General features: G+C 36.3%; 3 protein-coding genes across 7 annotated transcripts in view; 1 reads left to right on the top strand and 2 right to left on the bottom strand.

Annotated features, from left to right (window-relative positions):
- The window catches only part of LOC121325596 (VPS9 domain-containing protein 1-like), a 28350-nt gene extending 21794 nt beyond the window's left edge, over positions 1-6556 (bottom strand). For both annotated transcript variants that reach the window (XM_041268389.1, XM_041268390.1), the window contains exons 1-5: positions 6393-6556; positions 5176-5248; positions 3986-4078; positions 3559-3718; positions 2463-2574 (exon numbers count right to left, since the gene is read on the bottom strand). In XM_041268389.1, coding sequence (XP_041124323.1) covers positions 2463-2574; positions 3559-3718; positions 3986-4078; positions 5176-5248; positions 6393-6491 — 537 coding nt within the window. In that variant the 5' untranslated portion in view covers positions 6492-6556. The remainder of the gene's footprint in view (positions 1-2462; positions 2575-3558; positions 3719-3985; positions 4079-5175; positions 5249-6392) is intronic.
- A 53-nt stretch (positions 6557-6609) lies between these two features.
- Positions 6610-19662, top strand: LOC121325598 (zinc finger protein 276-like). 3 transcript variants are annotated; one of them, XR_005951352.1, is made up of 13 exons: positions 6610-7838; positions 8585-8891; positions 9418-9464; positions 10003-10440; positions 10594-10681; positions 11778-11864; positions 12134-12244; positions 12612-12693; positions 13175-13292; positions 13693-13792; positions 14764-15103; positions 16771-16816; positions 19617-19662. XR_005951352.1 is itself a non-coding variant. In XM_041268391.1 (11 exons), the coding sequence occupies exons 1-11, from the start codon at positions 7571-7573 to the stop codon at positions 15044-15046; spliced, it is 1929 nt and encodes a 642-aa protein (XP_041124325.1). In that variant the 5' UTR covers positions 6610-7570; the 3' UTR covers positions 15047-16761. The 3 variants fall into 3 exon arrangements, 1 of the variants encoding a protein (XP_041124325.1); XR_005951353.1 differs by lacking the exon at positions 19617-19662 and adding an exon at positions 16944-16978; XM_041268391.1 differs by lacking the exons at positions 16771-16816; positions 19617-19662 and having other exon boundaries at positions 14764-16761.
- LOC121325595 (Fanconi anemia group A protein-like) overlaps positions 16816-20681 on the bottom strand; it is a 28502-nt gene continuing 24636 nt past the window's right edge. Inside the window, exons 39-43 of one of the 2 annotated variants that reach the window (XM_041268388.1) lie at positions 18770-18872; positions 18251-18326; positions 17758-17914; positions 17224-17313; positions 16816-17045 (exon numbers count right to left, since the gene is read on the bottom strand). In XM_041268388.1, the coding sequence (XP_041124322.1) occupies positions 16938-17045; positions 17224-17313; positions 17758-17914; positions 18251-18326; positions 18770-18872 (534 nt within the window). In that variant the 3' untranslated portion in view covers positions 16816-16937. Of the gene's footprint in view, positions 17046-17109; positions 17314-17757; positions 17915-18250; positions 18327-18769; positions 18873-20681 lie in introns of those variants that run through there. The other variant, XM_041268387.1, reaches the window with a different exon arrangement.

Here is a 20681-nt window from a genome sequence, read left to right as displayed (position 1 = left end):
CAAATATACTCTAGCAATAATTGACAATTAGTGATGTATAGGATGCTTTTCCTTGTAAACGGCATTTTTGCCACAAAACATGTAAAAATGGAATAGACAGGTACGGTATAAAAAAAGCACAATGTACAATACCTTTAAAAACTCTTTAAATTGTTTCCAATAGTAACGCATTGTCATTTAAATCACTGAAAAGGCGCCGGAATTTTCTTTTGAAAATGATTTAACCCGGTTTTTCTTTTGGGGTTAAACACCTTGCTGTTCCGTTATCAAAAGTGATATCCCAGTCCGCAAAAGTTTGCTGTTTTTAGATTTAAAAAAAAAAAAAAAAAGTTTAAAATAAGAAAAATTACATACTGCCATTGAGTTTACTATGGAAATCTGTTCCTAAACCACATATTTCACTCGTGAGTTTAATTGAAAAAGGAGTGGGCAGAAATTACTGAACCTGTGGGACTGGTGTCGGGAGTGGGGTCAAAAAAAAAAAAAAAAAAAAAAGGTGCGTCATCATCATACAACATAACCAAAGTCGCATGGGTCTTGGGATACCTCCTCTACTTTTTCTAGCAACGAAACCACGGTATTGGTTGGGCATGACTGCAACAACATAATGATGTCACTGGGAATAAGCCTAATTTCTGAGTGCCACATTCTGTAAATACATGCTACCTAACTATAAAGTGTCACATGATGATGTAAATCAAACAACTAAACAGAACACATTTAACAATCGCCAAATATAAATAAATGCAATTGCAAATATGATGGTGTACGTGTTCTTAGCACGTCTCTCGGTTAGTTTCATCACTGAACTGTTTAGAGCGTGTGCCACAATTGGAGCTCGAGTACCAGGCTTTGTTCTAGTGTACTAAACTACACTGCAAACACTCAAAGCAGCTCATACTAGAAGTAACTTACACATATGGTCATACCATACTGTGTTCTATGTATACCACAGCTTTAGAAATGTATATTTAACATTATGAGTTCAAGCAACATAAACTTGGTCCCCTGTTAATTGGTATCTAAAATCAAATTTTAAGTGCCAACCATGAGCAAGTTGTAGTTTTGCTTAAGTGTGCATTTGTTTTAATTGTATTGAACATTAATAATAAAATAATTTATTAGACTTATTTATTTAGGTTTAAAAAAAAAAAAAAAAAAAAAAGATTTAATTAAAATGTACTGTAACACAAACATGCACAAGGAATTCAGGCTATATTGCTGAGAGAGCCCACAGTAACCAATTTGTTACAGTGAGGCAAATCACAAACAAGATATAAAAAACTGTACTGAAGTGAAAACAGAAGTTATATTTATGTTGTCTGTAAGTTTCACCACAACAGTGAAAGAAAATGTTTCTAGACATAAGTTATATATGCCGTTTTACAAAAGAGAATTTTCCAGAATTTCCTGGGGAGTACCTAGGCAACCTTAGCAGATCTATAGAGGTCACTGGTCACAGTCTGAGAACCAATGGTGTAAATAGGTGGAACGCTGCAATCGAACCCGAGGCACTCCAGAGGCCTGGTTTTTATTAACTAGGATTGGTTCACAATAAACCTTCTGCCCAACAATCGGGCTTCCTGACCATCTCCTTAAGTCCTTAGTGCATCCTTTTAATAAGGGTGTCCAGCCTTCGTTGTTCAGTAGTTAAGAAGCACAGAGCCACATGCATAATACATTCATATTGTGCTTTTAGTTCAATACCCTGTTTGCAAACAAAAATCCACAATGTGACAACATTATTTAAGACTTATACAAGTATTGAACATTAAAGAAATAGAGATGTGCTGTGTTTGAATTGAACCACGGCTCTAAATTGTCTCAAATTCAATCAAGATGCAAGCTCCATTTGGAGACGTAGTATAACAGCATTTGTAAAATATGAGTGTTGCATACATATGATTACTGACTGTTCTAGAATGATTACAGCAAAGAATGAAGTATAAGCATTTTCCATCGTAGTGTGTAATCCAGCTAACTCATTACATGAACGACCTCAAATTAGTGGAAAGAGTTTTACACCGGTGCATGGCAATATCTGAAAATTATGATACATATTTATTGGTGCCCTATGTAGTGTACATATTGAGTCATTTTACTAATAGCAGCCTTTCATGTTAAAATACAAAATTAAAGCCCACAAGTCATTGAACCAGCATTCAAGTACTCAACAAGTACTCTGATGTTTTATTAGAAATTCCTAACCCTACCATTAGGTTGACTTTCCTCTAAAATGCAAGCAATATGAAAAAAGAAAATAGCTTGGCAAAAAGTCAATGTGAATAACAAAGCAAACAGGCACACTGATATCAAGAAACAAGATACATTTTAATGATCACTTTGAGGAACAAGGTAGTTTGTGAGCAAACTGCTCAGGTTTGACTGTCTTACTGATGTGGTGACAACGTTCTGATGAAACAGTTTATACCTCAAAGTGACAGTGACAATACCGGACTCACCAGTGAGGTTTTCTGCATGGCTTGGTTGGGGTTCAGACGAGCAACTCGAGCCTCATAAGTAGCCTTCAGCTTCTGGTTTAGCCTCGATGCCTCCTCTATCGGAGTGAGCTCCCTATTGCAAGCAACAGTCACAGTAACTTTCACTTCTGTACTAAAACTTAGGAAATCATCTGAAAGTACTAAATTGAATGCAATTATATTAGGGATGTCCTAAATGTTTAAACTTTACGATTACACAAGTTTCAATGTGTAACCTTTAACATGCTATGAATGGTTATGAACAATCAAAAAAGCCTTCAGGAGCCGCCCTTAGTTAGAGTGCTGTTCCTTTTTTTTATGATGCACATTTTGTGAATATGGAAAAGACTTTGAATAAATACTGAATAAACAAGCTTACACTTTACACATACTACTGTATAAACACTACAGCAGACCTGACATGCAGAGCTTTGAAAATGGTTACATTTTTAAGAACAATTGTAAACATTTATCACTTAGAAAAAATGTAAACTCTGATCTATTAACATCAACCAAGTATGTTGATAACATTAATTTTGCCTAGCTATTAATAACCTCAGGAATTCATGCCATGCAATGTTTGCACCAAGTTTAACCACAATTCGACAAGCAAACCCCCAGATAGATATTAGTTGGTTGAACAGGGTCTTTTTCAATATGACTGGGAAAAAAATACAGGAGATTTTGTTTTACACACAAGCTGAATTGCTTGATTTGTGACTGATTTTAGTCTTGTACTTATTCTTGGCTCCACATTGATCTAGGTGAGGTGCGTGCAAACCCAGTCCTGAAGGGTAATTCTTTATAGATAATAAGTAATAAGAAACTGCTCCAGGACATGGAAGGAGGGTTACCTTATTTAATGAAACAATTAGTAAAATGGTTGAAACAGAGTTTCCTACCCCTGATCTAGGTGATACATCTGTAATGGGAATAGGAGACTGCAGGCAGCAGTATAACTGAATGTTGGGTAATGCAGGACATAAGCAAGCTTAAGCCTTGAAGTTATCTCTGCAAGGAAGCTTACAAGCAGCATGCTCTTTTTATCTGTCCACGAGTAACTGGATATTAAACTTACTTTCTGGCACTGTGTGCTTCTAAAATCTGCATTCTTTGGAAGATCTCAGGGGGAAGGAAGGGGGAGGCCGTTTCTCCTCCATCGGAGAGGACTCTGCGATGCCCTGGCTTGTGGGAGGGTTTGGGTGGCTCCAGCACAGCAGGCTGCACCTCCATTTTACCTTGAAGCAAAAATAACACTTAAATATCAAACAGTCATTATTGATTACTGGGCCAGGTTGGATGGAAATTGACACATTTTGTAAAAATCTAAATAAATTATTCCCCAGCACAAACGTACTGGGACCCGTTGTAAAACTGGGCCCATTATGAATATGAACCCTCTTTTTGTTCTCTCCATTGGATGTTAGCATGTGAATGAAAGTTATTTTTTAAAATGTGTTTGAAGACTGGCGACATGCCAAATCCATTCCCCAAGGATTACTTACTTAGTTTAGCTGTTGTCGATTTGACCCTTTCTAAGCACTGTTCTGCCAACTTCAGCATCTTCTGTGTGTCTGGTGTCACAATATCACACTCCTCTACAAGACAGCAGCACAATCAGTGAAATTCTTGTAAAGCAAGCAGTGAGCTACAGTAATTCTCTAACCACCAACAAAAGGCTTGCACTGTAATGACCTACAAGCATGTTATCCTTTATTGAGAATATCACATTGTGAATTGTGGTGTCTGTCTGTCCACACATTCATCTATCTGTATGTCACATTTACATTTTTGCTTATAAACGCTTACCCAGTGGTCATAAAACTTGGCATTTAGCAGAAGGTATTGAGAATATCAGATTCTGGCGGTATACGGGGGTGTCTGCATGTTTTGCATTAATCTGGAGAACTGTTTATCAAATTGTAATTAAACACTCCATTGCTAATTCTTATTCTATACTGCTGATATATTTTATGGTCATCAATTTGTCATCATACTGATAGTTCTAATATTGAATTGACAGCCATGGCTGGGGGTGTATGTTACTGACAGACTATTTGACACTGGATTGGTAAACCCATTAATATTGCCACAACACTACAGGTTAATTCCCTGTGGTATTAGGATCACATCTTTCTCCCTTTGTGCAGAAAATTGAGTTTCATGTTTCAGACGGGGTCAGTTGCACAGTTCATGAATCCACAATAAGAAGTACAATGGAAGTCTAGCCTTAGTTTCTTTGTTTAACCAGCATCAAAGGTAAAACAGGAGTTACAATACAGAGAACAACCAGCACAATGTAAAGTAGACATTAAGAAAGGCTGAGGCCTCAAAAGAAAAGGAAACAGAACTCGCATTTAACTGGCAAAATGACGAATCACAATAGGGCACCAGCCTCTCTTGTCAACAAATGTGAGGGGTAAGCAGAAAGTTCAGACATCAAGAGCAACAGTAGCAGACATGGCGTTAATATTCACGGTATTGCAATATGCCACAAAACCACACGTATGGCATTGCTCTTTTTTACAATGCATGTCCTGCCAACGCCTTCCCTACGATTTTTGTTCACCAATTCACTGCTATATACAGTAAATGCTTTTGATATTACACATTTTAAATGCTAAACATTGGTATGCAATAGTAAAAAAAAAACTCAAGTTGTGTATACAGAAAGTATAACAAAATACACATTTACCTTTGGGTATTGCCTCCTCTAAAAGTGCTTGGGAAATAAAGTTAATGACCCGCAGGTACTCACAATAAGCCTCCTAGGAAACAAAATGTAACAATTCAGACTACCAGCACTTTTGTAACACTTTTATCAGATTAAAACAACAAATGTGTGTGTGTGTGTGTGTGTGTGTGTGTGTGTGTGTTTTTTTTTATTTTTTTTTTTTATATAGTTAGTATATGAGTAATTTATAAAGAAAATATTTATTATCTGATATCTTTCTTTTCTTTTCTGGTCCCTAATATACTAAATCAATATCTAAAACCTTCTTAACCCTGTACTGTGTTGTCATTATGAGGCACAGTAGTTACCAGAAAGCAAAATGCTGTCTTTCTTCCTAAGTGCTAAATGATTTCTGAGACCAAAATCTCAATTTCACATAAAACGTCATACCATTTCATGCTTTAAAAATAGCAGCAAATTCATAAAAACATAAAAAATACTAATTAACAATAACATTAAAGGACAATAGGAAATTGACAGAAAATAAACGATATCTTACAATAATTTGTAAGTTGTGTGTAGCTTAAAATGATCTGTATCAGATATTGTTAATAACCGTTGGCAAAAAGTAACGATTGAAATAAATATGTATTTGACAAAATGCAATGGCAGGTTCAACACACATATAATGCCGCGTATGCCAGCTGTTTCAAATACAAGACACATATCTTAGCCTGGTCGTTTTAATAACCCATGAATATTTTGTGTATACCTCATGTCAACACAGTAAGGCTATGTATGCGTCGAACAGTTATGCTAAAAATGGCAAACGCAAAAAGCTGCTTGGAAAGTTAATTATCTTATGGGAACAAACCAGCGGGCAGGGTAGGTGGTATCCCAGTATCTGTGATCAGTTACGCCCTTGCTCTGACTGTCAAGTGTTTATTTTTAAGTACTGTATCACAGGCTGTAAACAGTTCTGTTTCCGAATGATTTGCACACATTAACATGATGTTTAGCTTACAAATATGACAGATATTCGCATCATTTAAACATGTACCTGTATTTATTTTAGTTCCACGATAAAAAAAAATAAATAAAAAAAAGCCCAATCGTAGCCCCTTTACAAATGAACAAGACAGTCCTGCTGTACTACCGGCCCTATAAACACCTTCCTAGCTAATCCACACCCTGTCATTTGACATGCACACCCTCAATAGTGTATCCCGCTAGTTTACCTTGTGTCTGTTGTTAGTGTCCAGTTCTATGGCCACATTGGCTAGTTTCATAGCATTTTGAAGTAATTTCACTCCTCCGTCTGGTACAGCAGTAGACATTGCGGAACCGAGTAATCGTCTAAGATACACGGACAGAATACATCGAAGTGTGCGCAGCACGGACTTCCAAAAACAGACGGACTGAGTGGCAAAGTCGAGTGGGAAACACCCACGTATGATGTCTGTGGAGTAAACATCCGTGTTTTTTGCACGGATTATATAACATTAGATTATATAGTCCTTGGTTTGTTGTTGCATGAACGCGCAAGAAAAGATCGATGTGATTGGTTCGCTTTTGATTTAGAGGGTTTTTGACGCGATAATTTAGCAGAGATTCGAGTAAACAGGAAAAAAAAAAAACACCTGACCAGTATATTTTCAACATCTCCAGCGCTTAATGTCTAGACACTGTGGACCTTTGAATAAAATAAGTACGTTTTGACAATTATCAAGTAAAGAAAATATGCATTTCAGAATTTTGGGTAGTTTAGGATAGATGAAATGGTAGCCGTATTAGTCCAGAGATGATAGACAAAGAGAAGGAGATGTGATACCTTTTATTGGACTAGCTAAATAATAATTATTCACAAGCTTTTAAGACCCCAAAGGTCTCTTCTTCGGGTGGAAGTAGGAAAGAGAGATTGATGTTTACATTCAAAGGTTGCATTAGAACTTTAACAAAAAGAAATTACTTTTGAATTACTGCAGTTCTAATGTAAGGGAAAAAAAGCTGCATAGTTTAGGGTCATTCATAAAAATGCCTTGGGTCCAAAAAAATGCTTAATCCTGTCCAAGTGTGTGTGTGATTAATTTACCGTGGTCGTTATTTTCACCTTACCCAGAGAAGTGAAGATTTTGCATACAAAACTTCAGTACTAATTCTTAGTGCAGTTCTTCATCTTGTCAACAGAGGCGCTGTGGATGCTATCAGAACGTTTTTTTGATGGTTCATGGATGTCGTGAGTTTTCTTCTTGTTCAGCTACTTCCGGATCAGGTTGTTTACTTTGGGCTCTACTCGATGTTTTTTCATTCTTAAAACATTTAACAATCACCGAATAAGACATTGAGTACATTTTAAAAATTTTAAGCGCTAATATTGTATTTTACATCAACAAGAGCTATTTGTCGGAGCAAGTGGATGATGAAGCGGGACCGGCGCTGTCGGTTCCGCGCTTCGGTGCAGGAGGCTCAGCTGGGACAGCAGGCTGTTGTGAGTAAACGAGGCGGCCGCCGTGGAAGACCGCGATCTGCTGCTGGGGAGACCCAGGCAGGGGCTAGGAACGAAGGGAGCCAAGGGAGACCAGAGGAGCATGTGAATGAGACCGGCATTGAAGTACAGCACACAGACGAACGCCTCGCCCCTTCAGCTGTAGTAGGTGGTGGTGAAGGAGGATCAGAGGAATCGGGTTAGTTTGTTGCACAAATTAAATGGATGGTTGAAAACTAGAGCAAGTTACAACGTGTTAGTTTGGCTCAATTTTATTGCTTGGTGTACCATAAAATCCTACTTTGGTGAAACGTTTTTATCATTTGCAGGTACAGCTTTTGTGGGGGTTTCTTATTTCAAGTACAGATTACTTCCAGTAAGATAAACCTCCCAAAAGGCTTCTCCCAGTAGTTTAACATCAGGGCTGAAGAAATATTCATACTTTATTTGCCTTGCTTAATTTAACAGAAAGAGAAATAGACATTTATATTAGCAAGTTGTTTTGTGGAGCTGTGGAGTTTTCTTCAGGCTGCAATAGGCTAGATTCTTTTGCAAGTTAAAACTGCATGTGTCAGTGAAGTTCACCCCCTAAAATAATGGAGCTGTCAGTAGATCACTAAGGCCTCCACTCTATACACATGTACAACAATGTAAGTCTGACTTACAGACAGTTGCCTTCATGCACCTCTTGATTCTGCTACTCTAACACAATTATAAACACATTTCTAAATATATTTAAAATCTATGTGTAATTGAGAGACCTCCATGTGGCCCATATGTTGATACTCTAGATGGGGATATATTCCCCAGCCTTACACCCAGCAGTATTATGTCTGGTACAGTGAATTCTTTTGGAGCCTGAACTCTGTGGTCTATGTCTCAGAGCTGATCAGTTGCTAATACAGTGCATAATGTGTGATCAGTATTTTCTCATTGGCTTTGTAGGTACAGGAAGGACTGTAACCACTGCATTCTGCCGGCTTTGCCATGGGAAATTTTCATTCCGGAGCCTGCGAAGTGCCTTTGGGAAGATCCCTGTGATTGGACAGGGTCCCAGGAAGAAGCAGAAACAGCAGGTTTTCTTTGCTGATTTCCAGCATCTGCTGGGTATGCCAGTGATGCAGGATCCAGTCCTCTCCCAGTTTATCTGCAAGAACTGCCACACCCAGTTCTATAAATGCTCCAGCATCCTACAGGCGTTTATCCAGCAGGTTAACGTGTCACCAACTGGGAGAGTGAGGTCAGGGTGCAGGTGAGTGTATAGCTTGTCAGACAATGATGCAGAGCAGGGACTAGCTCTGGTTTGCTGTGTTTCCACTGGATATCTCATTCCATTTAATCCTGAGCTCTGTTCAAGTTAGCATGTTTTCAGGTTTCTGAGATTGTGCCTAATTTGAGCTGAAGTTTTGTCAGCTTGGAAGATGTTCACAAACCAACACAGCACAATCTTTAACTGAGGCATTCTTCATGAGTTTGTAATTTATTTGTGAGACTAAATGAAAACACTGTGTTACATCGTTGGGTAAGTGCAATATTTTAATATAGACACTAGATGTGAGCAAAAGGAACATATTTGACTTTCAATTACAGCACTTGCCACCTGGTGGTGCTTTGCACAAAATAAGAGAACTGATTATCTGCTATTGTGTAGCTTTTGTATGTCTCTAGTAGTCATTTTCACAATGGCATGCATTAAGCTGTAAACAAGACAAAACCAACAAAAAAGTCTGCTGTAAAAAGGTTAACTAAATATCTGTTGTCTTTTTTTTCCTCTTTAGGGGAAATTCATTTTCTGTAAATTCAGATGCAGAGAATTCAAGTTTTGGTAAGTAGCCACAATTAAAAAATGTTCAATTGATATAAGCGGTATATGTCTATTGTAATTCAACTCATTCTTATTTATTCTTTGTTGCTGTTATGTTTCTTCAATCTCACAAATGTAATTGTTTACATTTTAGTTTCTTGTAATTTTTATTAAGTGCTGAGACAAATATTCAAACAAACACTGCTTGAAATGTATTCAGTGGTAAAATTGACCAAGTTTGCATTTGTTCATGTAACTTAATAAAGGACTGTATCAAAAAGATACCTTCAAAGGAAACCAATGTATTAACTATGACTGAAATAAATAACACACCTTTCTTTAATGGGTAATTTCATGGGTTACTGGGCTTATTAGTGAGAGATTTGTTTACTGTGGGGTTTTGAAAGAATATTCAAACATGTTTGCCCCAGGACTGTTAACAATAGTAACCACTAAATAACATGTTTAACTGACTTAGCCAACCAGGCAAAATATATTTAGGGCTATGAAAACTTTACGTAAGATGGAAAGAATATTGTACTGCATTTTGTTTTAACAGATGATCTGATTACATCAAGTCCTGGGTGTTTGCGTAGCCTGGTATCCTGGGCACATCAGCATGCCGGGTCGTGCCATTCCTCCCCCAGCCTGCAGGAGGTGATGGCGTCAGAGTACTGTGGGGTGGTCCGGGCAGTCTGGACATGTGGAGACGGACATAATTACATAATGGACACTGGCTCTGATCGCACCCCACAGGGGCTGCATTCTGCAGAAGAAACAGTGAAACCAGAGGGAGAGGAAGGATCAGGAGAGCCAGCTTCAGGGAACAGTTCTACAGAGCATGGCAGGCAGCCACAGCTGGCCACAACGGAGCCTTGCAGCTCGGATTGTCAGCAGTCCAGTTACCCGTCGGCAACAACGCTGGTGACAAACGTATCGCACCACCATATAGAGAGTAATAAAAATGCACAGCAATCACCTTTTGACAGCATTGAAGGTACAATAAAAAAAGGATAAAATTAGATAACCAATAATTATTTTTCTATCCAAAAGTACAATGCTCCGTGCAAAGGTTTTTGAATTGTGCTGCCACTTTATACTTTTTAAATATGCTTACAGGATAGAAATGCAAATATTTTTTCTTCATTAGGACAGTTAAGCAGTAAAGAGGTGCCCAGTTCAGTGCCACCAGGAGAGGCATTGGATGGGGAAGAGGAAGATAGTGATCTGTCCGACAGGTAATCTTAAATAATTCACCCTATTGAGGGTGGCAAAGCCTTTATATTTATAACTAACATGACTGCTGCTACCCATTTTTAAATGTTTGCCTTTAAAATGAGAGGAATGACAGACTAGTTTTATTTATTAATTTGAGAGTGGGGGTGTTTTAAACTAAATAAGTTTGCTGTCACAGAATTGTCCGGTTTTTGGTCTTGTGAAATTTTTTGTATCCTTTTTTTTTTGGTTTATTAGTAAATAAAACAAATAACCGTATGAAACCTTTGATTCACATCTGATTCCCCAGTGTCAATTTAAATGCAGTCAGAGTAGGCACAGTTTCATAGATGTCATCATCCTTGTACAAGAGAATGTTCACTCTTTATGCTTGCTTATTTCTTTTACCCCAGAAACATAAGAAGACTAAAAACAAAAATTGGCCATACCAAAGAAATCTATTTGCCTTTTCATGCTTGGTTAGTTGGACAGTTTGATGCACATTGAAGTGCTGTTTGGTTCATGAAATGTAACCAGATTAAGAAAGAATGAGTATCAAACAAAGTGGACCAGATCAGTTGACAGGGTGGTCTTGGTTCACTTGGAGGAGAACTCTGTTTAACTTTGTTAACGTAAAAACAAACTTTAATTGGAAATCGAACCTCAACGAAGCACTGAAACAAAGGAAGGAAGTGACGAGTGGCACAACTAATAAATAAACAATACTGTGCGGTACTCCTTTTAAAAAATAACATAAAAAAGTGGGGTAAAAAGCAGCTTAATGCTTCTCTTGGGGTGAAATCTTGTGCTGTCCAACACAAAAAAACAAAAAGTCATGTCTCTACATTTACCTTTTGTTGAAAATTTAATGTCTAAATTAGATGTCGCTCACACCATGAAAATATGTTCTTTTTTGCAACGGAACAGTGCTATTCAAATATTTTACCAGTATACCTTTTTAAAATTTATTTTCATGTTTTAGTATAAGATTCAGAAAGTTTGCTATGTACATTCTGATTCAAATTCTTGAAAGTGTCTAATTTGTAAATTGGCTGGAATTCTTAACCCATCATGTTGTTATTTGTGATTGTTAAATTATTGGCTTATATTGATTTGTAGCTCTATCCTAATTCTGTCAAGCGACGATGAGGAAAAGACAAAAAACGGCTCCTCGGATGAGTTATTTGAACCTTACCCAGAGAAGAAGTGAGTGGAAATTCACATGTTATATTATACACTGGACTGCATTAGATCAGCAGTTTTTTATATATATATATATATATATATATATATATATATATATATATATATATATATATATATATATATATATATATAAAGATTTATTATATTTTTTTTTTTTTTTTTTTTTAAACTGATGATCTTCAAAAATGAAACTTTTTGTGACAGAAGCAGCAGACTGGTTTTAAAAAAAAAAAGTAGTTTTCTCTTTTTGAATTTTTTTTTTTTTTTAGTAAAGTTTCAAAAAAGAGTGAGAGCAAAGAGGCAAAAAAGACGACTGAACCAAAAGTAAGGAAGAAACCAGGTCCGAAGCCAGGATGGAAAAAGAAAATTAAAACTGAAAGGTACAACGTGTGTTCATCCTTAAATGTGTTAGGAGATGAGGATACAGAGGCTAAGGATGCAATTGATTTGACTTTTTAGCTAACAAAATTTAAAAATACAAATTTATGAAATAAACATGTGGGTCCATTTATACTTTGAATGGTGTTAACTTTATGGTGTGAAAACTTGTATCCCCATTCCTTAAAGAACTTGTGTAATTGTTCTGAAGTCTGTTTATGAAAACATTTTAATATTGCCTTGCGAAGTGATGCTATGGATTCAGGAAAGATGTTTTGTCACCTCAGGTGCTCTGGGTTTCAAGTCATCACTGATTAGAAAGGGCTTTGAATCTGGTTTACAGAAGATAATCCCGATCTTGTGTTTCAGTTATAGAGAAGAGCTGCCTACAATTTATAAGTGTCCTTACCAGGGCTGCACTGCTGTTTATAGGGGGGCTGATGGAATGAAGGTAAGTTATTACTGTATTTGTTTAAGCAATGCAGTTAAGTTTTTAGAATTGCCCCATAACGTCTCTTTGTAAAGCTACAGTATATGTTAAAAATATACTTTTAACTCCGGTGCCAAAACAATATAAAATTAAAGTAGATGTTGACAGGTATGAACGATTTTAATTTTAGGTTTTTTTTAAATCTTTATTTTGTGCACATTTAATGTTGTAATGTTTGGTCTCTTGCTGCTTGAACATTAAAATTGTTAAATATCTTGCATCTAAACATCTCAGTTTTCTTTACTATGCATAACAAACTTTGCAGTAAACTGCAGTTTTCTTTTCCTGACAATTTGTCCTTTAAGTACATTTTTTTGGACTAGAAGCTTTCTTTGGATAGACGAAAAATCAATTTGGTATTACATTGAATAAGATTAGCAAAATGTAATTCCATGACAAGTTGCAAGATAATAGCATCTGCCCCTTATTCTTGTTGTTCTAGAAACACATCAAAGAGCACCACGAGGAAGTCCGTGAGAGGCCCTGTCCCCACCCAGGTTGTAATAAGGTGTTCATGATAGACCGATACCTGCAGCGCCACGTGAAGCTCATACACACAGGTGAGTGGGCTAGTCTCAGATTCATGTTGGGTATTATTTCGTAAATAGTTTTGTAGTCAAATAAAGAACTGATCCTAATAATACAGTGTTAACACTATATCCTTTAACAGTTTGGGTGAATATAAATTAATTACTACTACATTTATCATTGGTTTATGAACTGTAATGATGCAGTGTACTGTGCATGGTCTTGCAAAACATTTATATTCGAGTTAAAGTGCACAGCTTTCGTTGGGGATGGCAAACTTCAGTTTTATTATGCGTCGTGTTTGTTTCTTTCGCAGTCATTATTGTTTGGAATGAAATTATTGTGCATTACTACCTCCTTTTAATGTCAACTTCATGTAGTTTGATACTGTTTGTAAACATTTCAGCTTTAACATGTGTCATCGTCTTACAGAGGTACGGAATTACATCTGTGATGAATGTGGACAAACATTTAAACAGCGGAAACACCTCTCAGTTCATCAAATGCGGCATTCTGGAGCGAAACCTCTGCAGTGAGTACCTCGAGAAAGTGAAGTTTCTTTTGGAATTCTAAATGAGTGATCCAAGAAGTTTGGTATTGGCTATTGCAATTGGATACTGGAAATATTTTCCTCTTTTTTTGTTCTTAATAAATTTGAGTGGGCGGCATGGTGGTTAGCGCTACTGCCTCACAGCTCCAGGGTCCTGGATTCGATTCCGGCCTCAGGGGTCTGTCTGTGTGTAGTTTGCATGTCCTCCCTGTGTTCGTGTGACTTTCCTCCGGATACTCCTGTTTCCTCCCACAGTCCAAAGACATGCTGGCTAGGTGGATTGGCCTCTCTAAATTGCCCCCTAGTTGCCCTGCGATGGACTGGCGTCCCTTCAAGGGTGTATTCCCGCCTTGTACCCTGTGTCTGCCGGGTTAGGCTCTGGCTCACCACAACCCTCTATAGGATAAAGCGGTTACAGATAATGGATGGATGGATGGATAAATTTGAGCATTAACTATTGAGCCTTCTTTAAACTGGGTATTTTTCCAGCATTTTACAGTAGCTGGGAATGCTCTTGGATTGTATGAACCACATATTTTTAGGGGCAATCTTGGGATAACAACAGATCGGTGATTGATGCAATTCAGGGTGATTAGCTATTGCTGTAAAATGCTCTAAAAAAATACAACTTGTTTATCCAGGCTGGGTACAGGTTGATCAAATTTACCCTTTAATTTACTTATGAAAGAAACTTTATTTAGTGTATGGAATATGGAGCAAAAGGACAGACAGAAAGCTTAATTTGTGTATATATTTATTACTTTTGTCTGGCTGCAAATACAGTAAAATAACTTCGTTTTGTAAATGGTCCCCTTTGATGTATAATGATGTAATACATAATATGCAGCTTTTGTAAGTGCAGATAGTGATGGGGATGAATACTTGTCTTGCTCCAGCATTGTTTTTTTTTTTTAGTGAAACTTTTTTAATGGGAAACATTTTTTGCTTGTCAGGTGCGAAGTCTGTGGTTTCCAGTGCCGGCAAAGGGCTTCTCTTAAATACCACATGACGAAGCACAAGGCAGAGGCAGAGCTGGACTTTGCTTGCAACCAGTGTGGAAAACGATTTGAAAAGGCCCATAACCTGAATGTCCACATGTCCATGGTGCATCCCTTGACCCAGAATTCGGATCAGAACAAATCTTATGGAATTGTACAACTACTACCACCTGGTGACCCGCAGGGAATGCCAGAAACTCTTACAGAACCATTAACCCACCAGGGGACTACCAGCTGAAACACAAGCCAGGAGAGAAGCGGGAGTTTTGTAGAAGATGCACTAATCAGAACTCGGGTACTGATTTATTTTAAGATCATACTCAAAAAAGGACTGCAGTGTTACAATTACAATTGTCTTAGTCAAGCCAGCAGCATATATATACTAGCATTCAGGTTTAATACCACTAGAAGAGAATTCATCAGAATTGTGTGCGAGATACTTAGCGCTTTGTCACTATTTTAGGTGCAAACACACAAAATAATAAAACAAAAGGTTTAAATATTACAAGTTAACAGTAAACTGGCCCAAAAGCAATAAGGACTGCCTAACATTAAGGTTTTTTTTGTTTTTTTTAAACTGTGACATTTTTATAAATTTCTAAATGAAATGTGTTTTTATTCTGCTTTGTATTTATGGGCTGATTTGCACCTCTAACATTTATTACAGAAGTGATTTATTTCTGTATTTTAGGTTAAGTGTACCATTACTGTACCAAGGCAAAAAAAAAAAAAAAAAAAAAAATCTGAAAAAAGTGCCATGTAAAAATAATTTATTTTTTCCTATCTACAACCTTTGAGCAAATATTACAAAAATGTTTATATGCACTTGCGCACTGTAATAGGGTTCGATTCTCAAACTATTCGTAAATGACTTTTCTGACTGAAGTATGATACGACTGTGGCTTTAGATTTCATTTACAATTATATGCAAATTAAGGTACAGAAATGTCATGTACTAAATATTGAATTAGTTTGTGATATGTAATGTTCATAGGTTTCTTTATTATTATAGTAGTAAATGCTAGTCCCTTCGCTAAAATGTTATCAGACAAGTTTTATCCTGTACAGGAACACCTGCTTCCACACAATCAGTGTACAGATTTTTATAAATAAATATATATAAAAAGAGATGTTTTGCCAAGTGTATGAATTGATGAGGCATTTTAAAGGTTATGTGGTCATTCAGCATGTACAAACATTTTCACTATGAGTTTCCAGGACAGCATGTGAATGCCTACATCAAGTCAGGTGTAAAGGAAAAGAACAATGTGATGTTTGTGCCTGTAAAAGTATATTTAAAAAAACATTTTAAAAATTGCAGAGAGTACATTTAAATGATATCTTGATATTCGTCAGCATAATTTGCTAAACATTAAAATGGACTGTGTAGTTAAATCAGATCTGATAGTGCGTGCATTTAAAGTAGTTTTTTTATACAATAAACAGGTATGAATATAGTGTAAATAGATCATCTTGGTTTCTATTCCATAGTTTAGTATGCGAGACAACTTTTGTTGAACAGGATTATTGTTTAGGAAAAAGGTTTAGTTCCTTTTTATATTTTTTATTTTTGAAAAATCACTACATATTTTTACAATTTTGTGAAAAAAAAATGTAATGGATAATACTGATTAACAAAAAATGCTATCATGTTTCAAAATCGTAGGGCAAGCTAAATGAACACTTTCAGAACCATCTTGCTTTATCGAGCATTTCTGTTATGGCTATGATAAAAAAATTCAATTCAATTGTGTTTTTATTTGAACACCCTTGTAAACCAACAACAGACACTTCAAATAAAATACTGCTTTCAGTTTTCAAGGTTAAGCTACTGAAATTTATATTTGTTTCTGAACAGTATATCAACCCATAAAGTTTGAAACATTCTTGAGTAAAGTTTACTTTGCAACAACATTTCAATGCACAATATTGAACTTTTTTTTTTTAATTTTTTTTTTTTAGGCGTGCTGAGGAAGACATTGGCTGCTTATTGTTTTTCCTCAATAAGGTAAACTCATTTACCTAGTTATGGATGAATAAAGAAGTGTAGGAATTCACTTAAATTGTATTTGTGCTTAAAAACAAGTAGTGCATGAATAATTCCTTCATCAAAAGGACCATTTACATATTTACAGAAAGTCTGGCTCTTCATAAAGTGAATCATTACCACCAGGATTCAGACGGAAGGTAAGAGCAGCTTTCACCTCTGGGTCTAGATCCACACACACATCTTCCAACTGGAAAAAAACGTTACAGATAAATAAGTAACATGCTGTAAAGATGAATAATTGTTTAATTCACTTAATGTGAAATCATCATAATTGCACCATTGTCCCAAAGCGAAGGTTTTGTGTGCAATTGATAGCCTCTGAATGTATATAGGTAATAAACAAAAATAAATAAAAGTATATTTACCTGTTTTCTGTATGCAAAACTCTCTTGCGGACACTGTGAAATAACTTGGAGCAGAAACTGCTGAGCTTCCATCAACTCTGCAGAATCAACCTGAGCAAAGTAAAGCAAGTGCCATTTGTTTCAAAGTTAAACTGCTATACTAAAGATGGGTCTTTATAAAGACAGATTTGATCCCTAGCAGAATGGAGACAGACTATGAATAGGGTTGTCCTAGAAAAGCTTGTGACCAAATACATGCACTCTCTATTAACTGTGTAAACTAGAACTTTTTAAAAGAATTATGTCATAGATCATAATCCAGTAAACGTTTAATAAACATTCACTGGACAAACAAAACCTGTACAGTATTTCAAACATATTTTTTACTTTGCCAAATGCGTCTTAAATCATATTTCCCATTGATAAATATTTAAGCTTGCCACTGTAACATACAGAATGCTGCTTTGTAATTTAATGCTATTGTACCTTCAGACTTTCAGCTGCCAACAGATTATCCCAACTTTATTTTACAAAATCAGTGTCATTGCATTTTACCTGCTTAGCGCTTGGCTGTTTATCTCTATTTGTAGAGACCTCCGCTCCATCCAAGAAAAGTTTGACCATCCCACTGTACATTTGGAGTGCAACGTGTAAAAAAACTTGCCTTTTCATTACAGAAGAAAGCAAATTCTGATCCAGGCTAGGAAAAAGGCTGTAGGGGGAAGGGATACTGGTTATAAGTTTACACACAGCCTAGGTACTGAAATCATAACCTACAGACTGTCATAACACACATACTATTGTAGGACAATACATTGATGAGAAAAGTGAACTAGGCTTGTAGTCAATCTAAACTCTGGCTTGTACATGTTTCAGTTACCCACATAATATTGGGAAACACATTTCTTAACAAAAGGTACATTTTTATTGTCAATATATACTATATATATATATATATATATATATATATATATATATATATATAGTTATGTACTGTACTCACTATCTTTACACAATCCCAAAAAACCCATACACATTTCCCACTTACCAGTAGAAAGCAAGAGGCATCAGCTCGATCTGTAGATCAGACATCATTGTGTGCAGTACCTGGTAGGGACTTTGCCCTAGTAAATGGGGAAGATTACATGAGAATCTTTAAACTTCATGTTCAATAAAATGTCTGTCTGAAGGTAAAATTGTCAATGCAAATCAAATAGAAAAATTAATAGGCATGCAAGTAACAACTGCAAATTCAAAATTAGAACTTTCAGTAACGTAAAAAAGTAGATCACCTTGATATTATGGTACATCTTGGGTAACACTTTACTTGACAGAATTATGCATTCACATTTTTCATAGGATGCTATTTGAACGTTGGCTGTTTTATTGCATTATTTGTTGATTGTACCAACTGAGAAAGAAATATTTCTTATGTAACCAAAAAAAAGTGTTTGTTAGTACAGATGAGTAACACTGAAGAGCAGTTTTGTTGAACCACTTGTTTACCCAAACTTTTAGCATATTTATAGAAAAAAATACTCTTTGCCTTACTTATCACCACTCTTACCTTCCTCTTGTACACGGAAAAGAATAATCCAATTGCCAGTATTTTCAAGATGTTTTACAATGTCTATACAGCATTCCTTAGCTCTGAGTAAATCCATGGCCTCCTTTGGATTTAAAAGATTAGAGGCAATCACCCAACAGGCCAAGTATATGGTTTTACCAACTAGTTGCTACTGTACTGTTATTTAACAGTTATCGCTAGTAATACACATCACAACCTTTCTAACCAATCAGATCACTCTGTTGTGGAAGATTATTTCACAACACACCACAGCATTTGATTAATAGTGTATGAAATGCAACTAGTCTAAGCTATTCTGACAGCAACTTTTCTGCAACTTGTTTATGTTGGCTATTCCAGCTCAAAAAGACCATCTGGGGTTAAATTAAAGAGCAGACATCTTCAAATGGCATTTTATTTACTTTGTCACCTTTCCTTTAAGATGTTTTTAATTTACGTTGAGTTGTTCTTGGTTCAGTTGCTCCAATATTGAGTTATAATAATTTTATACAGAATTATCTAGACAATTTCAAATACAACATCTCCTGAGTTACACAAAGTATGTATCATCAACCACAAATGGAGGAAACAATTCCCCAGAGTTTGGTCTACTTGAGCTGAAAACAAAACAATGTTCATAATTTTTTTTGGACCAAAGTAGAAGTTGAACATTTGCAGGATTTAAAGACAATACAGTTCCCTTTATCAGGTAAAGGTGGACAGAGATAGTAAAAATAATAAAAAGAAAATATGAAAGAAAAAGCTATCCTGTTGGATGTTTTTTTATGTTTTTGTTTTCTCCAGCATATCTTTTTTTCCCCACCCATTTTATTCAATCTTTACACAGAGCCCCTGGGGGAGATCACTGAGGCATGCAGACTCCAGTACCACCAGTATGCTGATCACTCACAGCTGCACGTGGGTGTCTCGGGCAATGTTGCGTTGAGGGCTGGTCTGGACTGCTGTCTGTCAAAGGTGGATACCTGGCTTAATTTAAACTGGTTGAAACTAAACCCTTCAAAATCAGAGGGTTTATTATTGGGATCGACAATGACTCCAGACGCTCAGGAATAGCTTAACCCCTCTGAATATTAATGGAACCACACCTATTGTAGTTACCAAAGGTAGGAACTTGGGAGTGATTATTGATAATCACCTATCCCCCAAATTAATCATGTGGTTAGTTCTTCTACTTTTCTCTTGCGCATTTTAAGTTATGAAACCATTTTTGCCAGGCTCCCTTTTTCGGACAGTTGTGCAAACACTTTTAAGCCCTAAGCTGGACTACTGCAACTCCCTTTATTCAGGCCTTCCTATGGTCCAGCTTAATAGACTTCAGAGGATTCAAAACATGGCAGCTCGCCTTATATCTGGGGCTCTGCTGTGCTGCCACATCATTCCAGTTCTGAGGGAGCTACACTGGCTCCCGGTCCATGAGAGAATAGATTAAGATCTTTTGCACTGTTTATAAAACGTTAAATGGAGCTGGACTAGCCTACCTTCCAGCTGTTCTTCCTGTTAGAATCAATACCAGGAATTTACATCGATTCCCTCCATGTTTCCCCTTTATTCCGGAGTTAATTTTGGAGGCCGCACCTTTAGCCAGAGCAGCTTATTTATGGAATTTGTTGCCAGTGGAAATTAGAACCTCTTCTAGCCTTCTTAAGTTTAGAAAGCAATTAAAAACTGCTTTATCAACGAACATTTGTGTAACTAGAGAAGCTGGAATGTTTGAATAATTTAATGTGATTTGAAAGTGTAAAATTTTGTGCACTATATTTACGTTGTACAACATTGTATTTTTATATTTATGACTTACTATGTTTTTTATATATGGTACTACATGTTAAATGATCAATTGGCTCTATCTAAAAAATGTAAATAAAGAAATAAAGTACAATGTCAGTCCCCA

Source organism: Polyodon spathula, chromosome 13 (genome assembly GCF_017654505.1).
Source record: "Polyodon spathula isolate WHYD16114869_AA chromosome 13, ASM1765450v1, whole genome shotgun sequence".
NCBI classification, from domain to species: domain Eukaryota; kingdom Metazoa; phylum Chordata; class Actinopteri; order Acipenseriformes; family Polyodontidae; genus Polyodon; species Polyodon spathula.
Note: the sequence above shows the minus strand (reverse complement) of the source record. Positions and strands in the feature narration are given on the sequence as shown.

Bases quoted from the DNA above. Each gene is read 5' to 3' on its own strand.
- LOC121325598 (XM_041268391.1), top strand. From the start codon at position 7,571: ATGATGAAGCGGGACCGGCGCTGTCGGTTCCGCGCTTCGGTGCAGGAG. The intron at 10,441-10,593 runs GTACAATAAAAA...TTTCTTCATTAG, and splicing joins ACCTTTTGACAGCATTGAAG to GACAGTTAAGCAGTAAAGAG. The intron at 11,865-12,133 runs GTGAGTGGAAAT...TTTTTTTTTTAG, and splicing joins GAACCTTACCCAGAGAAGAA to TAAAGTTTCAAAAAAGAGTG.